Consider the following 17,781-nt stretch of genomic DNA (forward strand, 5'->3'; position numbering starts at 1 on the left):
TCTTTTCTTGGGTGATGTAATTGAAGACATTGGAGTGTTTTTGGGATTACAGGTGACAATAATTCACCTGATGCCTCTCAGAGGTATAGTAATAAAAGCAAGTGTGGATATGACTCAACCTTTGTATGTGTGAACAGTATGTAGTAGGGAGGGGCTGTGGGAGGACAAGTATACCAAGGGAGAGATAGGGAAGTCTGACCAGGATATCAGATGGATACGGCAGCACCTCACAGCTTCAGATGACCCTCTCTCGCAGCTGTGATCATTTCTCTCCCTTCCTAACCACCATCATGGATCTTTTGTCAATCGCAAGAGGATTTATGACACTGAACAGAGCAGCTGCTCTGACTGACACCAGCTACCCCTTTCAAGTGCATTTCTGAGACAAGGTGGACTCCTTCAGTATGCCGGACCATCCCTCTCCTCCCACATGTCAGCGCCTCTTCCTCTGCGTCCTGTTGTTGGTGTGTGGTTGGAACAAGGCGGCCTGTTCTCCCGGGGAGGGCAAGAAGATCTGGCAGCAGCCCAAGCCGGACCCCCTCATCAAAGACCAGTCTTTTCTCCATGGCATCTTCCCCTCTGGATTCCTCTGGGGTTCAGGGACGTCTGCCTTCCAGACAGAAGGAGCCTGGGAGCCATGAGGGGAAGGGAACCTCCATCTGGGACCACTTCACCCTCTCTTCTGTCAGTGGTGATTTGGCAACCGAGACTGCCAATGTGGCTAGTGACAGCTACACTCACTGGGAGGAAGATGTTAAGGCACTGGAGTTGCTAGGTGTAAGATCATACTCCTTCTCTCTCTCTTGGCCCAGGCTCTTTCCTGATGGGAATGCCAGGAATCAGCCCAACACAGCTGCTGTGGAGCATTACAGCTGCCTCATAGAGAGGCTTCTGGAAAAGAAAATCGAGCCCGTTGTCACTCTCCACCACTGGGACCTGCCGCAGGTCCTGCAGGAGCGATATGGAGGCTGGAAAAACGACACACTGGTGGGACTGTTTGAAGAGTATGCTACCTTTTGTTTCCACACGTTTGGGAGTCGTGTTAAGTACTGGCTCACAATGCATAACCCATACCTAGTGGCTGTACAGGGGTATGGGACAGGTGTTCACGCCCCTGGAGAGACAGGGGGTCTCTCCAGCTCTCTCATTGTGGCCCATAACCTGATCAGGGTAAGTTGGACAGGCTGTGGATTGGGAGTCTGTAGATTAATGAGTCAGTGCTGATATTGTGCTGTAGCTGCTGAGCCGTTAACAACAGTACATGAAGAATTATCTAATGATATAGGTCCTCTGTGAACTTTGAACTTCTGCAACTTTTATCAGTTTATGATGGTCAATGAATGTTTGCATTCTCCAAATGATTTTTGGGTCACAAGATAGTTAAGCAAGCAGACCGACTGCACCAGTGCTTTGATATTTTGCTGCAGTCAAATTAAATCAACAAAGACTATTATTTACTGCATTGTAATATACAACTGGTGCAGCTGAGCACAAAGCCTTAATGCTTGTTTCCAGCATATCTTTTCAAAAATCAGCTGATCATATTTTATTTTGACAGGTTTGTGGTCAGTAAACAGGACACTCACAGAGACACTGAGGTCAAAGTCCTCCACATCAGCACTTTTGTACTGTAGAGAGGCAGTGTGTGACAGGAAGTCATGGAGATATGCCTCATTAATAATCACTTAAACATTTATGCAGCTAGCGCAGATGGCATGTGTACAGCAGAGCAAATAGCATGAGCAAATAATAATTCTCTGGTGCATCATAGATTGTTTTCATGATTACTCTGTTCCATCCGCTGAGGAAGTTACATCTTTGTCCCATTTATCTGTTACTAAGTATGACCTCACAAGAAATAAGAAATTAAAAACCAATTTCAATAAAGATGTGTAGAGAGTTGGGCCAGTTTAAGGAATTTAAGTTTGTCTTTTAATGATGAACCCAGATGTGTGTGTGTGTGTGTGTGTGTGTGTGTGTGTGTGTGTGTTTTTTTTTTTTTAAACATTTTTAAATTATTGAATTTTAAAGATTGTGCAGCTGTGGCACAGATATTTGTTTTTACATTTTACTCTGTGTATACTTTAAAATTCTGCAGTGTTAAAAACACTTGACAGGCCTTTTCCACAACTCTTATTACAGTGGCAAAAGGACAGGTGTGACTCTTAAAATGACTAAAGGCTTTGTTCTATTTAAGTGTGCCCATATGCTATGACAGTGTGACAGTGAGGCAGCATGAACAAGACCCTGAAACTGAAGCAGCTAAATGGAATCCAGCCATCATTCATTTTGTTATCAACACCTGTGCCTCTCTACTGTTAAGTGTCAAAATACCATCAGTGAAAATGGCTATTGTGATTTTGTTGAAGGCTACAATACAGTGTATCATAATAATATACCTGTTGTGATTTCCAGGCACACGCCAAAGCATGGCACACCTACAACACCAACTTCCGCTCAGCTCAGAGGGGTAAAATATCCATTGTTCTGGGATCCCACTGGGTCGAGCCTCAAAGAGGCCAAGCCACAACTGCCAATGTTGAGCTTTGCCAGCAGTCAATAGAGGCTGTGCTTGGCTGGTTTGCCAACCCCATCTTTGGAGACGGGGACTATCCAGTCTCTTTAAAAATCAAGCATGGGACCCTGCTGCCCACATTCACCCCTGAGGAGAAGCTCTGGGTGCAGAGAACAGCAGACTTTTTTGCTCTGTCCTTTGGGCCTAACAACCTCCGTCTGGGCCGGAACCTGGTCCCTTATGGGCAGACGGTGACCCCGGACCTGAGGCGTGTACTGAGCTGGATAAAGCTGGAGTATGGGGACCCGAGGGTGCTGGTGGCTGAGGGAGGCTGGTTCTCTGAAGCGAGCGTGGGAAGGGAGGACACAGTGGCTACCTATCTGACAAAGAGTTTTATCAACCAGGTCCTGCAAGGTGGGTGAAGAACTGGAGAGAGCAAACAAACATGAGTAATGATGTTGTCATGAAACATATATGTAAAGTCCTTTTTTCTCTATTATTGCTGTGTTTTCTGATACAGCTATTAAGTTGGATGGTGTGCAGGTGTTTGGCTACACTGCCTGGTCATTGGTGGATGGATTTGAGTGGAATTACGGCTACGCTGTTAGACGAGGCCTTTTCTACATTGACTTCAGCCAACCAAACCGAACCAGGACCCCCAAGACCTCTGCTCAGTATTATCAGCGTGTTGTTGCTGATAATGGTTTCCTCAGAGATGAAACCTCCACAGAAATCAATGGCCGTTTCCCTTGTGACTTTCACTGGGGTATTGCAGACTCTACTTTACAGGTGAGAAGACAAACGGGTGTTTTTGCAGCAGAAAATACTAAATAACATTTCTATTCACTCTCTCTCTGTCACTCTCTTGTTATAGGTCCACTTCTACCCTTTCTCACCACAGTTTACTGACCCCCATTTGTACAGCTGGAACCTGACTGGAGATGGCGCACTGCGTCCAGTCCCAGGGGTGAAGCTCTACACGAGGCCAGCCCAGTGTACAGACTATTTGGCCATCCATGGTCATCTTCGCCTGTTTGAGTCCTCCGGGGCCTCTCACTACCGCTTCGCCCTAAACTGGTCTCTGATTTTACCCCAGGGAGACCTCTCTAATGTGAACACTGAAGCCCTGAGGTAGAAATACACACACAAACGTGGACTGTCACAATTTTGGTCTTCCCCAAAAGTCATCCTAATTGTAATTTTATGATAATCCCTACTGTCTTTATTTGAGTCAGTCAGTCTTTCTACAGAAATTAACTCCTAATTCTGTATTTTGTCTCACATTGTTATCACATCTATAAAGGTATTACCGCTGTGTCCTGACCGAGCTCAAGAGGCTGAACCTGGAGGCTCTCGTAATTCTCTACTACCCGACACACAGAGCTCCAAATCTGGGCTTGCCTGGGCCAGTGCATGCCTCTGGAGGTTGGCTCAACTACAGCACAGTTGAAGCTTTTCAGGAATATGCAGCTCTCTGCTACCAGCAGCTGGGGTCCTGGGTTCAATACTGGATCACTATCAATGAGCCGAACAGACTCGTAGATGTTTATTCCGGTGGAAGAGAGAAGCATCAAGCAGCTCATAACCTTCTTCTGGCTCATGCAAAGGCCTGGAGGTTATATGAGAGGGAACATTACAGTCAACAGAAAGCACTGGTATCACTTGCACTACACGCTGACTGGGCCGAACCTGCCGTCCCCTTCCTGGACTCGCATACGGCAGCAGCACAGAGATTTCTTTTGTTCGAACTTGGCCGTTTCTTAGACCCGTTGCTGGGAGCCAGATATGAGGAGAAGCACAGCAAGGGGGGCTATCCACAAGAGATGAAGGCATATCTGGAAGAGAGAGCTCGAGTAATGGGCCTGCCTGGATCTCCTCTGCCTAGTTTTACTGAGATGGAGGAGGAAGAGCTGAGAGGGGCTTTGAGTTTTATCGCACTGAATCATTTTACCACGCGTTTGGTGTCTCCATATCCCCATGCTCAAGCCAGTTTTCGTCAAAAACAACCCCCTGATCATGACTGTCAGATCCTTTCTGACCCCACCTGGCCCTCATCCAGTGTGGGGCAGGCTCTTGTACCCTGGGGCCTGAGGAAGATCCTTAACTGGGTGAGCCAGAGATATGGAGGGGCTCTACCTGTCATTGTCACAGCCAGTGGGGTTGATGATCAGGCTCCTGTAAAGGACAAACTCAGGCAACATTACCTCAGGAGTCACCTGCAAGAGGCTCTAAAAGGTGGGACATGCATTTCATCTCTATCAGTCTGCCAATATGTAATATTCTCCAGAATGTGTCATGTAATCATATCTCAGTAGGAACAAAATGGAGCTCTGCAGTGTTCAAGACAGTGGGACATAAGCACGAGCCCTCGGGCAATACAGAATTTTATGACCATACTGATTCCTACTATAAAACCAAGACTTTATGAGAAACCATGACGATCATAAAAACAGAGAGGAGGGCAGAGAAACACAGTCCAGAGACAGTGCCGATCAGTGTTGTGTTCATACTTTGCCCTTTATGGCCTTACTGTATTTGCACATACAAACATGTTGTTTTCTAACAGAGGAGGGTTAACAGTATATCTGGTTTATTTAAATTGCATGGGGGGGGGGTAGATAAATTATTCTTATTCTTTTTTCTGTTTGTCCCCAGCTCGCCAGTTAGATGGGGTTAACCTGCAGGGTTTCTACATGTGGAAACTGCAAGATCGAGACAGTCCCTCAATTTGGGCTTTTCACGTTCAACCCAACACCAATCCAAAGCCAAGGCCTCCGTCGCTGTCTACAGAGATATTATCGCTCACAGTGGTTTCCCAGAAGATGACACAGTGGAGACCTGCAGGTCGCACGAACCTTGCTTGGTGTGCGCGTGGATGTTCAAGAACAAAGCCATGCTGGTTTTTGGGGGCTGCCTCCTGGTTACAGCTGTTATGTTGGCGTCACTCGTCGTCTTCGTTGTCATCACCAAGAAAAAACAAGCAAAAGGCAGAGGGAGGATGATGAATAGGGTGAGCAGGAGGAGAAGGAGGGAAGGAGTACCTGTGTGCTCATGTCCTCCTATTCTTAAGTGCTAACACTGTAGAAGAGGTTGAATCAGTACTGTGAAGGCAGGCAAACTGTGTGTAGCTCATTGACAGACATTGACATTGTGTCTGGTCCATTAATGCTTGTTGTGTGATCAGGTTATCCACAATCACTGTGAAGAGGAAGTGTCTTCATCCATTTTATGGTAATAACTGTTTATTTAGTTGGAGGGTAATCAATAAGAGGAACTGTGTAAATTATTTTATACATTTATTAAAGAGATGAGATTCTGAGATTATGTGAGTTCTGTTGTTTACAGTAAAGGGGAACGAATGCTTTAGATAAATGTTGTTGTTGCCTTATTCCTGACCTTCACTGTGGAGAAAATATGTCATTGTCATGATTCTAGTATTGTAATAAAGTCAGTTAGTGATGATTACATTGTCAGAATATCAGAATAAATTGTGACTTTAGTGTGATATTTTATGTGATATAAGATAAGTCTATCTCAGATTTAATTGTGTATTGCATCAATTTTGTTTTTAAAAGTATTTTCAAGTGGTATCCACTTCATTCAAACAGATGATGATGATTATGTTCACTGTGTGCTGAAGACTGCGTGAATCTCCATGGCACAATGATGCCCCCTAGTGTCACTGTTTGCAGCTTATAATGAAGCACACCGTAAAATGCCTCCTTAAAAATTAGGAAGAATACCCAAAATACATAAAAAGCTCATGTGATTACAGCAATGAAACATCATTGCTACAGAAATTTAGATTATGTAGATTTTTGAACTTTGCATTTTAGGAGATGCCACGACTGTTGCTTCAATACAGGAAAGTTAGAACACAGCTTGTCTAGTAACACATCTGGATGACTGCATCTCCATCTCTTTGAATTAGTATCTTAAATATTGTAATAGTTCTTCTTTGTTTGTTTCTTGTAGTTTGTCTTCAAAGGCATACACCCTGTGACTTCCATCTTAAATTTGCATGAGAGACAAACAAACACTGATCATCAGAAAAAAATAGTTGCATACAGTTTACCTGTAAACTTACAGCTGCAATGAAAAAAAAAAATCATGTTCACAAGACTGCAGGTGATACATACTTAGGACCACAACATGTTGCTTAACTTCACTTCAGATCATTTTTGACCAACAGTTAGTGACCACATGGTACTGATTAAATGTAATCTGCTAGTCATTGTGTTAGACCCTGTTTACTATTTAGTTTGTTGTGAGAGAACTTTTATTTTGCATTAAAAGGTGATCTAGAATAACACACACTGACCTTGTTTTTCAATATATACCGCCCTTGTGTACCTCACAGGTTTTAAAGATAACAGTACTAATTTTACTAATAATAATGCATATTATTATTATTATTATTATTATTATTATTATTATTATTATTATTATACATAATACATTATTCATCACGAACAGACCAACCAATGGCAGGAGGCGCTCAGGATGGCAATACAGATCACATGACCCCCTCTCCTCCAGACTGCATGCAGTTTGGTATTAAAATGTTTTCAGTACCACCAACCATTGTGTTGTTACACATATGAGATGACAGATACACGCTGAGCTATTTTAACGAGTTATAACCTCATATTGAGAACCGGGATTGACGGCACTCACGGTTAACGACGTTACAACTGTTATTTTTGAGGTTGTGTCCAAAAAAAGTGCAGAGCTCCTGTGGGCAGAAGAAGCTAGCTAACGTTAGTCAGGTCGGACGGCGGTGAGGCCCCAACCGGACGGGAACACGGGGGAACCATGGCCAACATTGCAGTTCAGAGGATAAAACGGGAATTCAAGGAGGTCCTCAAAAGTGAAGAGGTTGGTTGTCTTGTTTGCCAGTTAAAGTTACGGCTTTTATTTTTTTCTTTCTGTGGCTACAGGCTGAATGTAAGTGACGCGTCGCTGGCTCAGCTGTCAGCTTGCTAATCACCGAGCTGCTAGCTTTAGCTAACTGTAGCAGACACGGCAGTGCATCCGGCTTCACAAATGGATACTAGCGCTAGCTATTAATATACCACTGTGGGGAAGTTAAAGCCTATAAAGTTATTTTTGCCTGAAAGCAGTTAAGCAGATGGTGAATTTAACTGAGCCTCAAATTCATAACGCTAAGTTAACGTCACTGGCTAGCTTGCCATGCCTTCAATGGACACTAAGCTAGCTGGGTTAGCCCTAGCAAAGGTAGTTTGGTGTGAATTGCCTGTAGTAGTGAAGATGTGCTCCTCACATGTGTCCTTCTGACTCTGTATGGACTCGTTTCTCCCTACATTAGCGGCCCTATTGTATGTAAATCCGTAAGATGTGTGCAACAAGTTGAGGTCAACTTTGGCTAATGCTGCGGCGGGGAGGGTGTCAGCTTATGCTGCATAGGCAGGTTTGAAGTTTGACAGCAAGCTAGCTTAACACTTTGCAGTCTGCCTGTCTGCTTAAGTTAAAATGCCTCTTTGCCTTTTCACCCTTTCAGACGAGCAAAAACCAGATAAAAGTGGATCTGGTGGATGAGAACTTCACAGAACTTAAAGGGGAGATAGCAGGGCCACCTGACACACCATATGAAGGTGAGGGGCTCATTTAGACACAGTGCAGTCTGCTAACCTGTATGCATGGTTGCACAATTTTGTTATCTGATTTTGGGCGTCACTGTCATCAACTTCATTTTGAAGGGAACCTCACCAACTAACTATTTCAAGAGGTTTTTAATCATTAATAATTTAATCTAAAACAATTTGCATCTAAATAGTTACTGTTTTATTGCATGTCTGAAATAGGCCTGTCATGATTCTTAAATTACTGTGGTACCTCTCTTTTCTTCCAGGCGGTAGATATCAACTAGAAATTAAAATTCCAGAGACATATCCATTCAATCCACCAAAGGTAGAGATTCACTGCTGTTATTGTTACTGAGAACTCTCCCTTTCTTTGTGGACATTGGCATCAGAGATTTTCCATTACTGTGCTAATCTGCAGATAATTTTCTTCATCTTGCTTTCATTTAATCTCTCAGGTGCGGTTTATCACGAAGATCTGGCATCCCAACATCAGCTCAGTCACAGGTGCAATATGTCTGGACATTCTCAAAGACCAGTGGTGAGTGAGTGCGCGCCAGCATTCTTGAGATTCTTCATCCATCATACATCTGTCACGAAATACTTTTCTAGTCATGTGAGACAGTATTTTCCTCACCAAAAGCTGTAGTCATGGCCAAGTTGCTTCTAATGCCCACCCCTGTAACTATTGGATAACACTGTTCTCTTGTCAATAATTTCAACTCAAAAACTATGCAAATAGGAGATCAAAGGTATTTAAACCAGCTGATCTGCCATCATGAAAATGTTCCTTAACTCCTCCCAACCAATAATAGGAATGTTTGGGGTAACACATCTGTAGGAGTCAGAGGCCACGAGCAGAGTTCACTCTCATATTGGTGTTGCACTAACCAGTGACATACGGACACGGCATTTTCTTTCAGGGCAGCAGCTATGACTCTGAGGACAGTCCTCTTGTCGCTACAAGCCTTATTGGCAGCCGCAGAGCCAGATGACCCACAGGATGCAGTGGTAGCCAATCAGGTGGGTGTGCATGTGTTTTATGTTTTGACTTTTGTATTTAAAATGTTTCAAGTTGGGTAACAAGTCATTAGTATGACATTAGCTATCTTCTAGGAATATGGTTATTGTAGTGATTTTTTACAAACAAAAGCTCTGTTGTTTTCTGGTTCTAACGGTTTCAGTTGGAGTTAGCTGATACAGTTTTCTGAATTAATTATGCAAAGATTTCTCAACTTATTATGACAGTGTTTAATGTACAGTAACTCTCATAACCTTGGCATTTAGTGACTCCTGTAAATATAAGCTTGGTATGGTTGGCAACCTATGTATTAGACTGTTCTAGCTCAGTAAAATGTCAGTTCCTTCACCTGCTTAGACATCATCATACACTACTACTACTAATGATTTTTACCCAGCATTTATGAACTTAGAAATGAACTGTTGGTCAGACAAAGAAAGACACCTGGTTAAGTCACATGGGGCTCAAGGACACTGTGATTGAGATTTTTCACTGTTGTGTCATACATGTATTCAGTTGTTTGTTTTTTGTAAATAGACTAAACGATCAACATCTAGTTAGCTGCAGCGCACTACTGGTGTTTGGAGGAGGAAGGTCCTCTCCATTGCTTTTTCTTCCACTATGATATTTTTGACTTAAACTGACAATGAGAAGTGAAGAGCTGCAGGGAAACATTTGTGCTTGGCAGTGTTTTAATCCAGGGTATTGCAACTCAGCAGGATCTATCACAGTCTTACGGATGGGTTTCCATGAAAACTAGATGGACATTAAAGGAACAGTTGCTTAGTTTTTTTATGGTGTTATGTACCTTTCATAAATTTGGGTAACAATTGTCTTTTTTTCCCCAAAGGACTATCAAGCAGATCCCATCATCTACCTAGCACACTTGTGTACTGTACATGTACCAAACATTTCAAAGTTGTAACTATGAATATGTAAGAGCTCTGCTGTTAGTGGTCATGCCAAGTTAAATTTATTTAGTTCAGATGTTCAGGTCCACCTGTGTATTACCCTGAATTGTTACCTTAAATTCCCTTTATATGAGTTGATGTATTATTCTTGTTTCTGTGCTGCACACAAGTTAACTGTTGCAGGTTAAGCAGTATTCAGTGCAGTGCCAATAATGTGAAACTGTTGTGAAATATCGTGTAGGCAGAGAGCTGTTTGCCCATCGCCTGCTTTTCTTATTTAAAAGATTATTCTACTCTTCTGAACACACAACACCTCCGTACAATCACCAATCCTGTGTTGAGTAACAGATGTCCATTGCTTACCTGCCCACATCCCAGTGAAACACACATGTAGGATTGAAATACGGTTAGATAAGATTTATGTTCCATGTTTTTATACACATTTTACATTGAATGTTGTATAGTCCGGTGTAGGAACCTGAGGCTGTTTAGGTGGTTTAGAAGGTGTTGCACCTTAAATTCTCTCACACCTGCACTGGAAATGAAATTATTGCTAAGTCTGACTATTGTATTATATAAAGACCCTCTGAAATAAGGTGTTTTGAGTTCAAAACTTGATTTAAAGCTGCAGTTTATTTATTTTTATTTGTGTAACAGCTAAAGTGTTACTAGTTTATGATGATTGGGAATCTACACCTGCATTACATTTCAACATTGCAAACGCAGCATGGAAACCAAAAGCTGGCCAGCACTCCGCTGAAATGACTGTCTGGCAGATTGCAGCTCTTCCAGTTCGTCTGGCTTGGAGTGTCTCAGCATCCTTGAAATCTTGCAGTGCATCATTTTATTGGCAATCTATTGTGGAGCCACGTATACAGCTATAATAGTACAAATAGACCTTAAGGGCAGCACTCTTCTGCTCACAGCCAGCTATACACTGAGGGATATTACTCAAAGCAGTTGCAAATAATTCCACCCCCGTATGCTTTTACATGTTGTATTGTTTTACAGCTTTGAATGGAGTAGAGTAGATAATAGCTGCAGCTAATAAGTATTTTCATTCTTTATTAATCTGCTTTTTTGATTACCTAATTAGTCATTTGGTCTTTTAAAAAAAAAACAGGAATTGCAAAAAAAGCCCAGAGTCCAAGATGATGGCTTCAGATGACTTGTTTGGTTTGACCAACAGTACAAAATACTTTGTTTACTATCATGGAAGAGTACAAAAACCAGAAAATATTCTCATTTGAGGAGCTAGAACCCATGATTTTTTTTCCATTTTTGCTTGAAAAATGACTTGGTCATTGTCAAAATAGTTGGCAGTTGTTTAACTGTTGATTGTTGTCAAATAGTTGACTAATTGTTGTAGCTCTGCGGTAGATGTAATCACTATTTTATGACAGTGATCAACAGAACATGTGAAAAGTGAAAACAAATCTCTACAACTTGATCTAAAGTAAGTAGAGAAGTAGAAAGTTTCAGTCGTCGACAGTGGTATGCTGAGTCTTTTTCACACAAACTCACTGTTGTTTTCCTACATTCGTTCTCACAGTACAAGCAGAATCCAGAGATGTTCAAACAGACAGCGAGGCTCTGGTCTCATGTCTATGCAGGAGCTCCTGTCTCCAGTCCGGAGTATACACGCAAAATAGACAAACTCTGTGCCATGGGCTTTGAAAAAGTAAGTCTCTCTAAACTTTTCTCCTCCCCTACTGTGCATTGCACTGCTGAAATTCTGCTGCAGAGGAAAACTGTGGTTCTGACGGGTTTTTGTTTTCTTCCCCCCAGAATGCAGTAATAGTGGCATTGTCGTCGAAATCCTGGGACGTGGAGACAGCGACAGAGCTACTGCTCAGTAACTGAATCTTGACACCTTCCTCATCTTCCTCTTGATCCCTCTCTCCCCTCCTCACACATACACACCCCATCTCTCCTCCAAATTCCAGCTGTCTGAAGGCGTCTCTCCCTCTGTCGCACCCTCCGTTTCACAGTGGACCTCCACACTCCCCCCTTCTTCTCCACCCCTCTCCCCCCTTTGTCTCTCTCTGTGTGGCATCTCTCCTCCCTGCTCGTCACCTCTGCTGTACCACACTCCAATCAGTCGCTCTGTGAGCTCTTATCTCTGGTTCCTTTAAGTTCATTCAACATTCCACCCAGTGCTACAATCAAAAGTCCAACTGCATCTCACCCCCTTTGAAGCAAATGCCAGACTTAAGACCCCCCCCCGCCCGCCAGTCTCCTGGCTTTTCTGGCTCTGTCCAAGAAGCGGCTGTCAGCGGCTTATCCTTGCCTATGCAGTGCATTTACTTTAATTTCTGAAAACCTTTGTAGAAAAGAGTCTAGCCATTCACTGAGGCTCTTTTTGTACCTGCTCCTGATTTTTTCCTCATTTTGGTCCTGTTTTCTAAACAGGGGTTAAGCAGAGTCCTAGATTTTTAAATTGGTATCTCACTCATCCTTGCACAGTAGTCACTCAGTGTTTTGTACTCTATAGTGGTATAGGGTACTCTAAGATGAGTTGTAGGACCCTTGCAAGTCATTATATTGTACCAGCACAGGGAGGGGTACTGTAAACACTATACATTTTTCGTTGAAAATGTGGGCAGTCAAATAAAACTATAGCGTGCACCAGGTAGCAAGTGTGGAGTTATTCAGACACAGAATAGGACGAGGCTTATTCCCTTTTCTAGAAACCAACTCATAAAGTGTCACTGAGGTGTAGCCATACTCATTTTCATGCCACGTTTCTCCCCCTTTCAACTGTCTTACGACCCCAAAGCTCCAGCAGCAAATCCCACTTCCCACCCACCCGACACACCTGCTCTCACAGCTTACTTCACATGCCCCTTTCCCCACATTTTTTTAAAAACTTTTATTTGGTTTTGGCCTCCTACAGGAATACATTTGGATTCTTGTTTTTAAACTGAGACAAAACGAAACAAACAAAATGAAACATGTTCAGCAGTAACACAACCTGTCACAAGTCTGGATGGAAATAGTTCCAAACGAGTTTGAAAAATATTGCATCATCTTAACTACGCCAACAGATAAATATGTCAAAATGATTCATCTGTAAATAAAGATATTAAAGTCTGTGTAAATTAATCCACACTCTGTCCTTTCTGTGTTACGTGATGCTTGTCAGCTGGAGTAATTTTCACTTCAAGGAAATGCAACATCTAAAAACATACATGGCAACAATGTAACCTTCAGTACTATTGGTGCATGACAGTCAAGTTTCAGTTTAATCTCAGTCACATAATGATAAATAGACAAACTGATGCTGTTGTAAAGGATCCAGCATGTATATAAGCTTGTTTGGCTGTGCATACATTTGAATAAAAACTAGTGTGAGGCACTAAATTTACCAGACCCAACAGAAATTGAACCTGCAGGGAATTACATTGCCAGTGAAAATAGAGCAAGCAAGCCAATTTAGATGAAGAATGTGCATGCAGAAGAACTGGTGTTGCGTTGTTCCTGGTTGAGCAAGCGCATTTTTTTTTTGTGCATTTAGAACCTCAACGAGGAAGTGATACAGGCACTTATGATAATGTTCAGATCACCTTGCTTATGGTGAGGGGAAATGGGATGAGCACAATAACAGATGGCCTGCTTGGTAGCATGTTGTGTTATGCTGAATCTCTCCAGGAAACCCTGGCAGTAATCTGAATGTTATATTTCAGCCTGCAAAGGAGAGAAGCTGCCACTTGATGTGTTTATGTCTTCTAACCAATGGCAGTATGTAGTGTAAATTCGTAATTGTACAACACTGCACCTGCTGCACACTAACCCAGCCGCAGGTTTTCCAGGCATCCCCAGTGACAAAAGCTCATTTTGTATCCTTTCACTGGATGTTGGCATATCTCTCTAGTGTATCTACCATCTGGAACTCCTCCAGTATCCTAGAGCGGAGGACAGTACTACAGAGGGCTGAATACATGAGGCTGAAAAAAGAGCAGGCTGTCTGGCTCATATAATAGAGCTGAGATAATCACTGTGCTATTAAAATGCACACAAAATAAATTAACTTGTTGCATTATTAAAGTGTTGAAGCTTCCATAGGATTGACGTCACCACAGCATAACCCCATGGCTACAGTTTGTTTCAGACAGGCTATAATTAGATTAATGTTTATGCTTGGACAAAATAAAGGGTGGCCTGTTTTTTTTTTTTTTTTAAGAAAATCTTTTTATTAGGGCATAATTTTAAGATGACTAATGGATCCAGTGTAAACCAGCCACTTCAGTGTAGCTTCCCCAGCACTCACTCTTTTTTCTTTTTTTGTTGTTCAGCTGGTTCTTTCATGAACCATGAAGCTCTCTTGCCATGCACTGTTTGACCCCCATATTTCTGCAAGAAGTCCCCATAGCATCAAAGCCAAAAAACTTTACTGATGAGGATCTTTTTGAAACTGCAGCCAAAAATATCCTGGTTGTTAAGTGAGAGATCTATGACCTTTTATTAATGAGTAATGTATACAACTTCTCTGGGGAGCTGAGTGTGACATTTTTATCAGTAGTGGAATTTTACTTAAGGTCACAGTGACTCATTCCAACTCATCCTGAAATAACAATTATCTTCTGATAAAGTTTTACTTCTAGCTAAAACTTACTTACACGGCTAAATGGCTGTCAAAGGTTAATAACTTTTTGCTAATCAATACCCCAAAATCTCAAAAGTATAGACAGACATTTTTTTTTAATCTTATCTTTTAAAATTAATGTGCCTTAGATGTTCATTAATGGTACACAACTCACCCGTTTTCTGTGCCTGGCCCTGGCTAGCCTTTACTTTCCTTGGTGCATCAATATTTTGACCAAAAAAATTGTTCCACACATTAGTTGTTCAGATTTATAACAGCAAATTGAGATTCTACTTTTTATTTACAACTTTCAATGTAGAATAGAAAATGCAGAATTATGGAAGTTGAGAACTGCCAAACTTGCAACTATTTTTAAATGCTTTTATCTTGAGGTCACAAGTTAATTATTTCATTATCTTGAAATAAGTCTGTTTTCTCGTGATGACAGCATTAAAAAAAAATAATTGCATGTATGGCTGTTCTCTGCTTCTGTAGAAAGTGCCTCAAGTTGCCTGCAGTTGAAAAACTACCGTAATTTCCGGACTATAAGCCGCTACTTTTTTCACACGCTTTGAACCTTCCGGCTTAAACAATGATGCAGCTAATTTATAGATTTTTACAGGCTAACGAGCTTCATGCCACAAAAACATTTAGACACCTGCGGCTTTTAGATAAGTGCGGCCTGTATATGTACTTTTTTTTCTTTTTAAATTTAGTGGGTGCAGTTTATATTCAGGTGCGCTCAATAGTCCAGAAATTATGGTATATTTATTACTACAAATATAACCCTAATGTTAACAAGCACCTCCTGATTGTTAGTTTGATAAAGTGAGTAATTGATTTGCAAATTCCAATCTTTTCTCCTCCATGTCCTTCTGGTATTGGTAGTGTGTTGTAGGAGCAGACCAGCAGCCCACCTGGTGACAGGTGGTTGATTGACGGGTGAATAGCCCAGTGTGTGGCATCCTGTTTCTCTCGGTCTGCTGCTGCTATGTGATAGCTGGAGTTTTATTCCGTGTCTCAGTCAGCAGACATGCTTCCTCCCCTGCCAAGCAGTAAGAGCTGGCCTAACCATGATGACGACCAGATGAAACGGTGCCCTGCTATCTCCAGCTGAGTTCAATTGGGGTTGAATGGACAGCATGTAGGCCTGTTAGGGGATGAAATCCAGGACTGTGGGATTTCTGGTACCACTTGCTTCTTATTTCTTCTTGAAATGCTCAAGATGATCCCCATAATCTGTTTGGCGATTTTGCTTCCCGAAGGTGAGTCAGACTCGAGCTCTTGCTTAGCAGAACATGAAAAGTCTCTGTGCTGTTGTTTTGTTCATTTGAACAGATTGTATGGTTTTAAACATAAACACGTGCTTTTCATTTGGTTAAGAAAGAAACATCCAGAGCTATCCATGTTAAATGCATTGCACTGTGTGTAATTATGTACAAACCCCAGTTCGAGGAAGAGCAGTTATCTAGATGTTGAATTTTGCATGTGGCCTTCAAACCATTATACCAATTAATCTAAAGAAGCAAATCTTACAGAAGTGAGGAAGTTTGTTAATATGTTAAAATTTTGATATTTAAACCCAGTAAATTTTCATTCAATTCACTAATGACTTTTAACAAGCTAAAATAAGTTTTCCAACAAGCTTCCAAATAGACTATATATATATATATATATATATATATATATATATATATTACTCATGGGCTTAAAAAAAGTTTAGCATACAGAAAACATCAGTAATAACATACCAAGGGAAGAGGGGACAACACGTGGAATTTATCTTCATTTCTTACCTCATATCTCACACAATTAGAGTAATGTACAGGAACATACAGTTTGAGCTGTATGACAGTTACCTGACAACTGAATGCTCCCAGAGGTAATGGCACATGCTTTAAAATCACATTAGAAAACACATTAGGTTGTTTTGTCATATATTTGACAATGACCGGCACCTTTCTTCCTCCAGTGGTTAACTCAGCTCAGGGTCACTACGCCCAGAAGCTTCTGAATGACCTGATGGAGAATTATTCCAGCGCCCTGCGGCCTGTGGAGGACACAGACAGCGCCCTCAACGTCACCTTACGGATCACTCTCTCACAGATCAAAGATATGGTGAGTGCTCGCTCATCTGCAAGATCCTCATTATGAAATTCAAAAGTCCTTGTGATATGTACTGTATGTTATTTTAAGATCTTAATTATTAATTTTAAAAATATCAAATTATTATTCAAACCAGCCAACAGCCAAATTGGCAGGGAGAATTTCTTTGTGTTTAACTGAAAAATGTATAAAATTATCTACATGTTCCTCTGCAGATGAATCAGGCACATAAAGTTCTTATTAAAGAGCAATGTGTATTTTTGAATATAGTTTTATTTTATGATTCATTTGGCAGAAATCATGCAAACACATAGTGAAGAGTATAACTGACACCATATGTACACTGAAGCTAGATCCAAAACATAAAGATAAGATTTAAATTGTATTTTTGGATTAAATTTTGATCACTGCAAAGACAGTGGTCATCAAAGGTTAGATTTGTAGGTGCTGATGTGTATGAATGACAGGCAGACCTCCTACTGTACAAGCCAGGCCTACTGTTACCCAGCTGGCTTAGGTTCCCGTTCAGGTTCAGTGCTGTGTCAGCCCGCAGTGAATTAGCAACTTGTGTTGTGCACGTGTGTTTGGCTTTGTGTGGCCCGAACAGAGAAAACCAGCTGTCCTGCTGAATGTGACGTCTCTGTTGAATACCAGGTTATCTGTAGATGTCACTCTGTCATGTTTGAGAAGACAGGAGTGAGGGCCAGATAAGAAATATGTGTGTATATGTGTGTGTGTTGGGGTGTCCTGTTACCCAAAGCGGTTGTTTTCTTTGGTTCGGTGCTTCAGTGAAGCTCTGGCAGCGATACCAAAACCAACCCCCACCCCCACCCCACCCAATCCTCCAGTCACTCTGCTCATCCACCTGATATTGACAGACAGGTCTGGATTTCAGCTGTTGTGATAATCTGAGGCGTATCTGTCCACGTAATGCTCATAGAGAGTTAATGAGTAACAGAGAAATGAGAAGGAGATCAAGAGGATCTCTCTTTAGGCTGCTGTAAGTATGTCTCCATTGTCTGTAGGTAAGTGTGTGTTTG

General features: G+C 41.7%; 2 protein-coding genes across 3 annotated transcripts; both read left to right on the forward strand.

Annotated features, from left to right (window-relative positions):
• The first annotated feature begins 76 nt into the window (after positions 1-76).
• On the forward strand, positions 77-5,977 carry klb (klotho beta). The gene is given in 8 exon segments (XM_018699642.2): positions 77-632; positions 634-1,170; positions 2,416-2,929; positions 3,036-3,304; positions 3,390-3,646; positions 3,819-4,750; positions 5,171-5,241; positions 5,244-5,977. Coding segments are annotated over 8 exon segments (3,156 nt in total). The 5' UTR covers positions 77-404; the 3' UTR covers positions 5,592-5,977.
• Positions 5,978-7,040: 1,063 nt separating this feature from the next.
• Positions 7,041-13,155, forward strand: ube2ka (ubiquitin-conjugating enzyme E2Ka (UBC1 homolog, yeast)). Of its 2 annotated transcripts, XM_018699631.2 has the most exons (7): positions 7,041-7,393; positions 8,037-8,130; positions 8,388-8,446; positions 8,577-8,659; positions 9,042-9,141; positions 11,603-11,731; positions 11,839-13,155. In XM_018699631.2, the coding sequence occupies exons 1-7, from the start codon at positions 7,331-7,333 to the stop codon at positions 11,911-11,913; spliced, it is 603 nt and encodes a 200-aa protein (XP_018555147.1). In that variant the 5' UTR covers positions 7,041-7,330; the 3' UTR covers positions 11,914-13,155. The 2 variants fall into 2 exon arrangements, with proteins under 2 accessions (XP_018555147.1, XP_018555148.1); XM_018699632.2 differs by lacking the exon at positions 8,037-8,130.
• The last annotated feature ends 4,626 nt before the right edge of the window (positions 13,156-17,781 follow it).

The sequence above is a fragment of the Lates calcarifer genome, linkage group LG8, assembly GCF_001640805.2.
Source record: "Lates calcarifer isolate ASB-BC8 linkage group LG8, TLL_Latcal_v3, whole genome shotgun sequence".
In the NCBI taxonomy this organism is placed as follows: Eukaryota; Metazoa; Chordata; class Actinopteri; family Centropomidae; genus Lates; species Lates calcarifer.

Coding starts and splice junctions, on each gene's coding strand:
- ube2ka (XM_018699631.2), top strand. CDS start 7,331: ATGGCCAACATTGCAGTTCAGAGGATAAAACGGGAATTCAAGGAGGTC. Junction 8,131..8,387: donor ACCTGACACACCATATGAAG/GTGAGGGGCTCA, acceptor CTTTTCTTCCAG/GCGGTAGATATCAACTAGAA. Junction 9,142..11,602: donor ATGCAGTGGTAGCCAATCAG/GTGGGTGTGCAT, acceptor TCGTTCTCACAG/TACAAGCAGAATCCAGAGAT.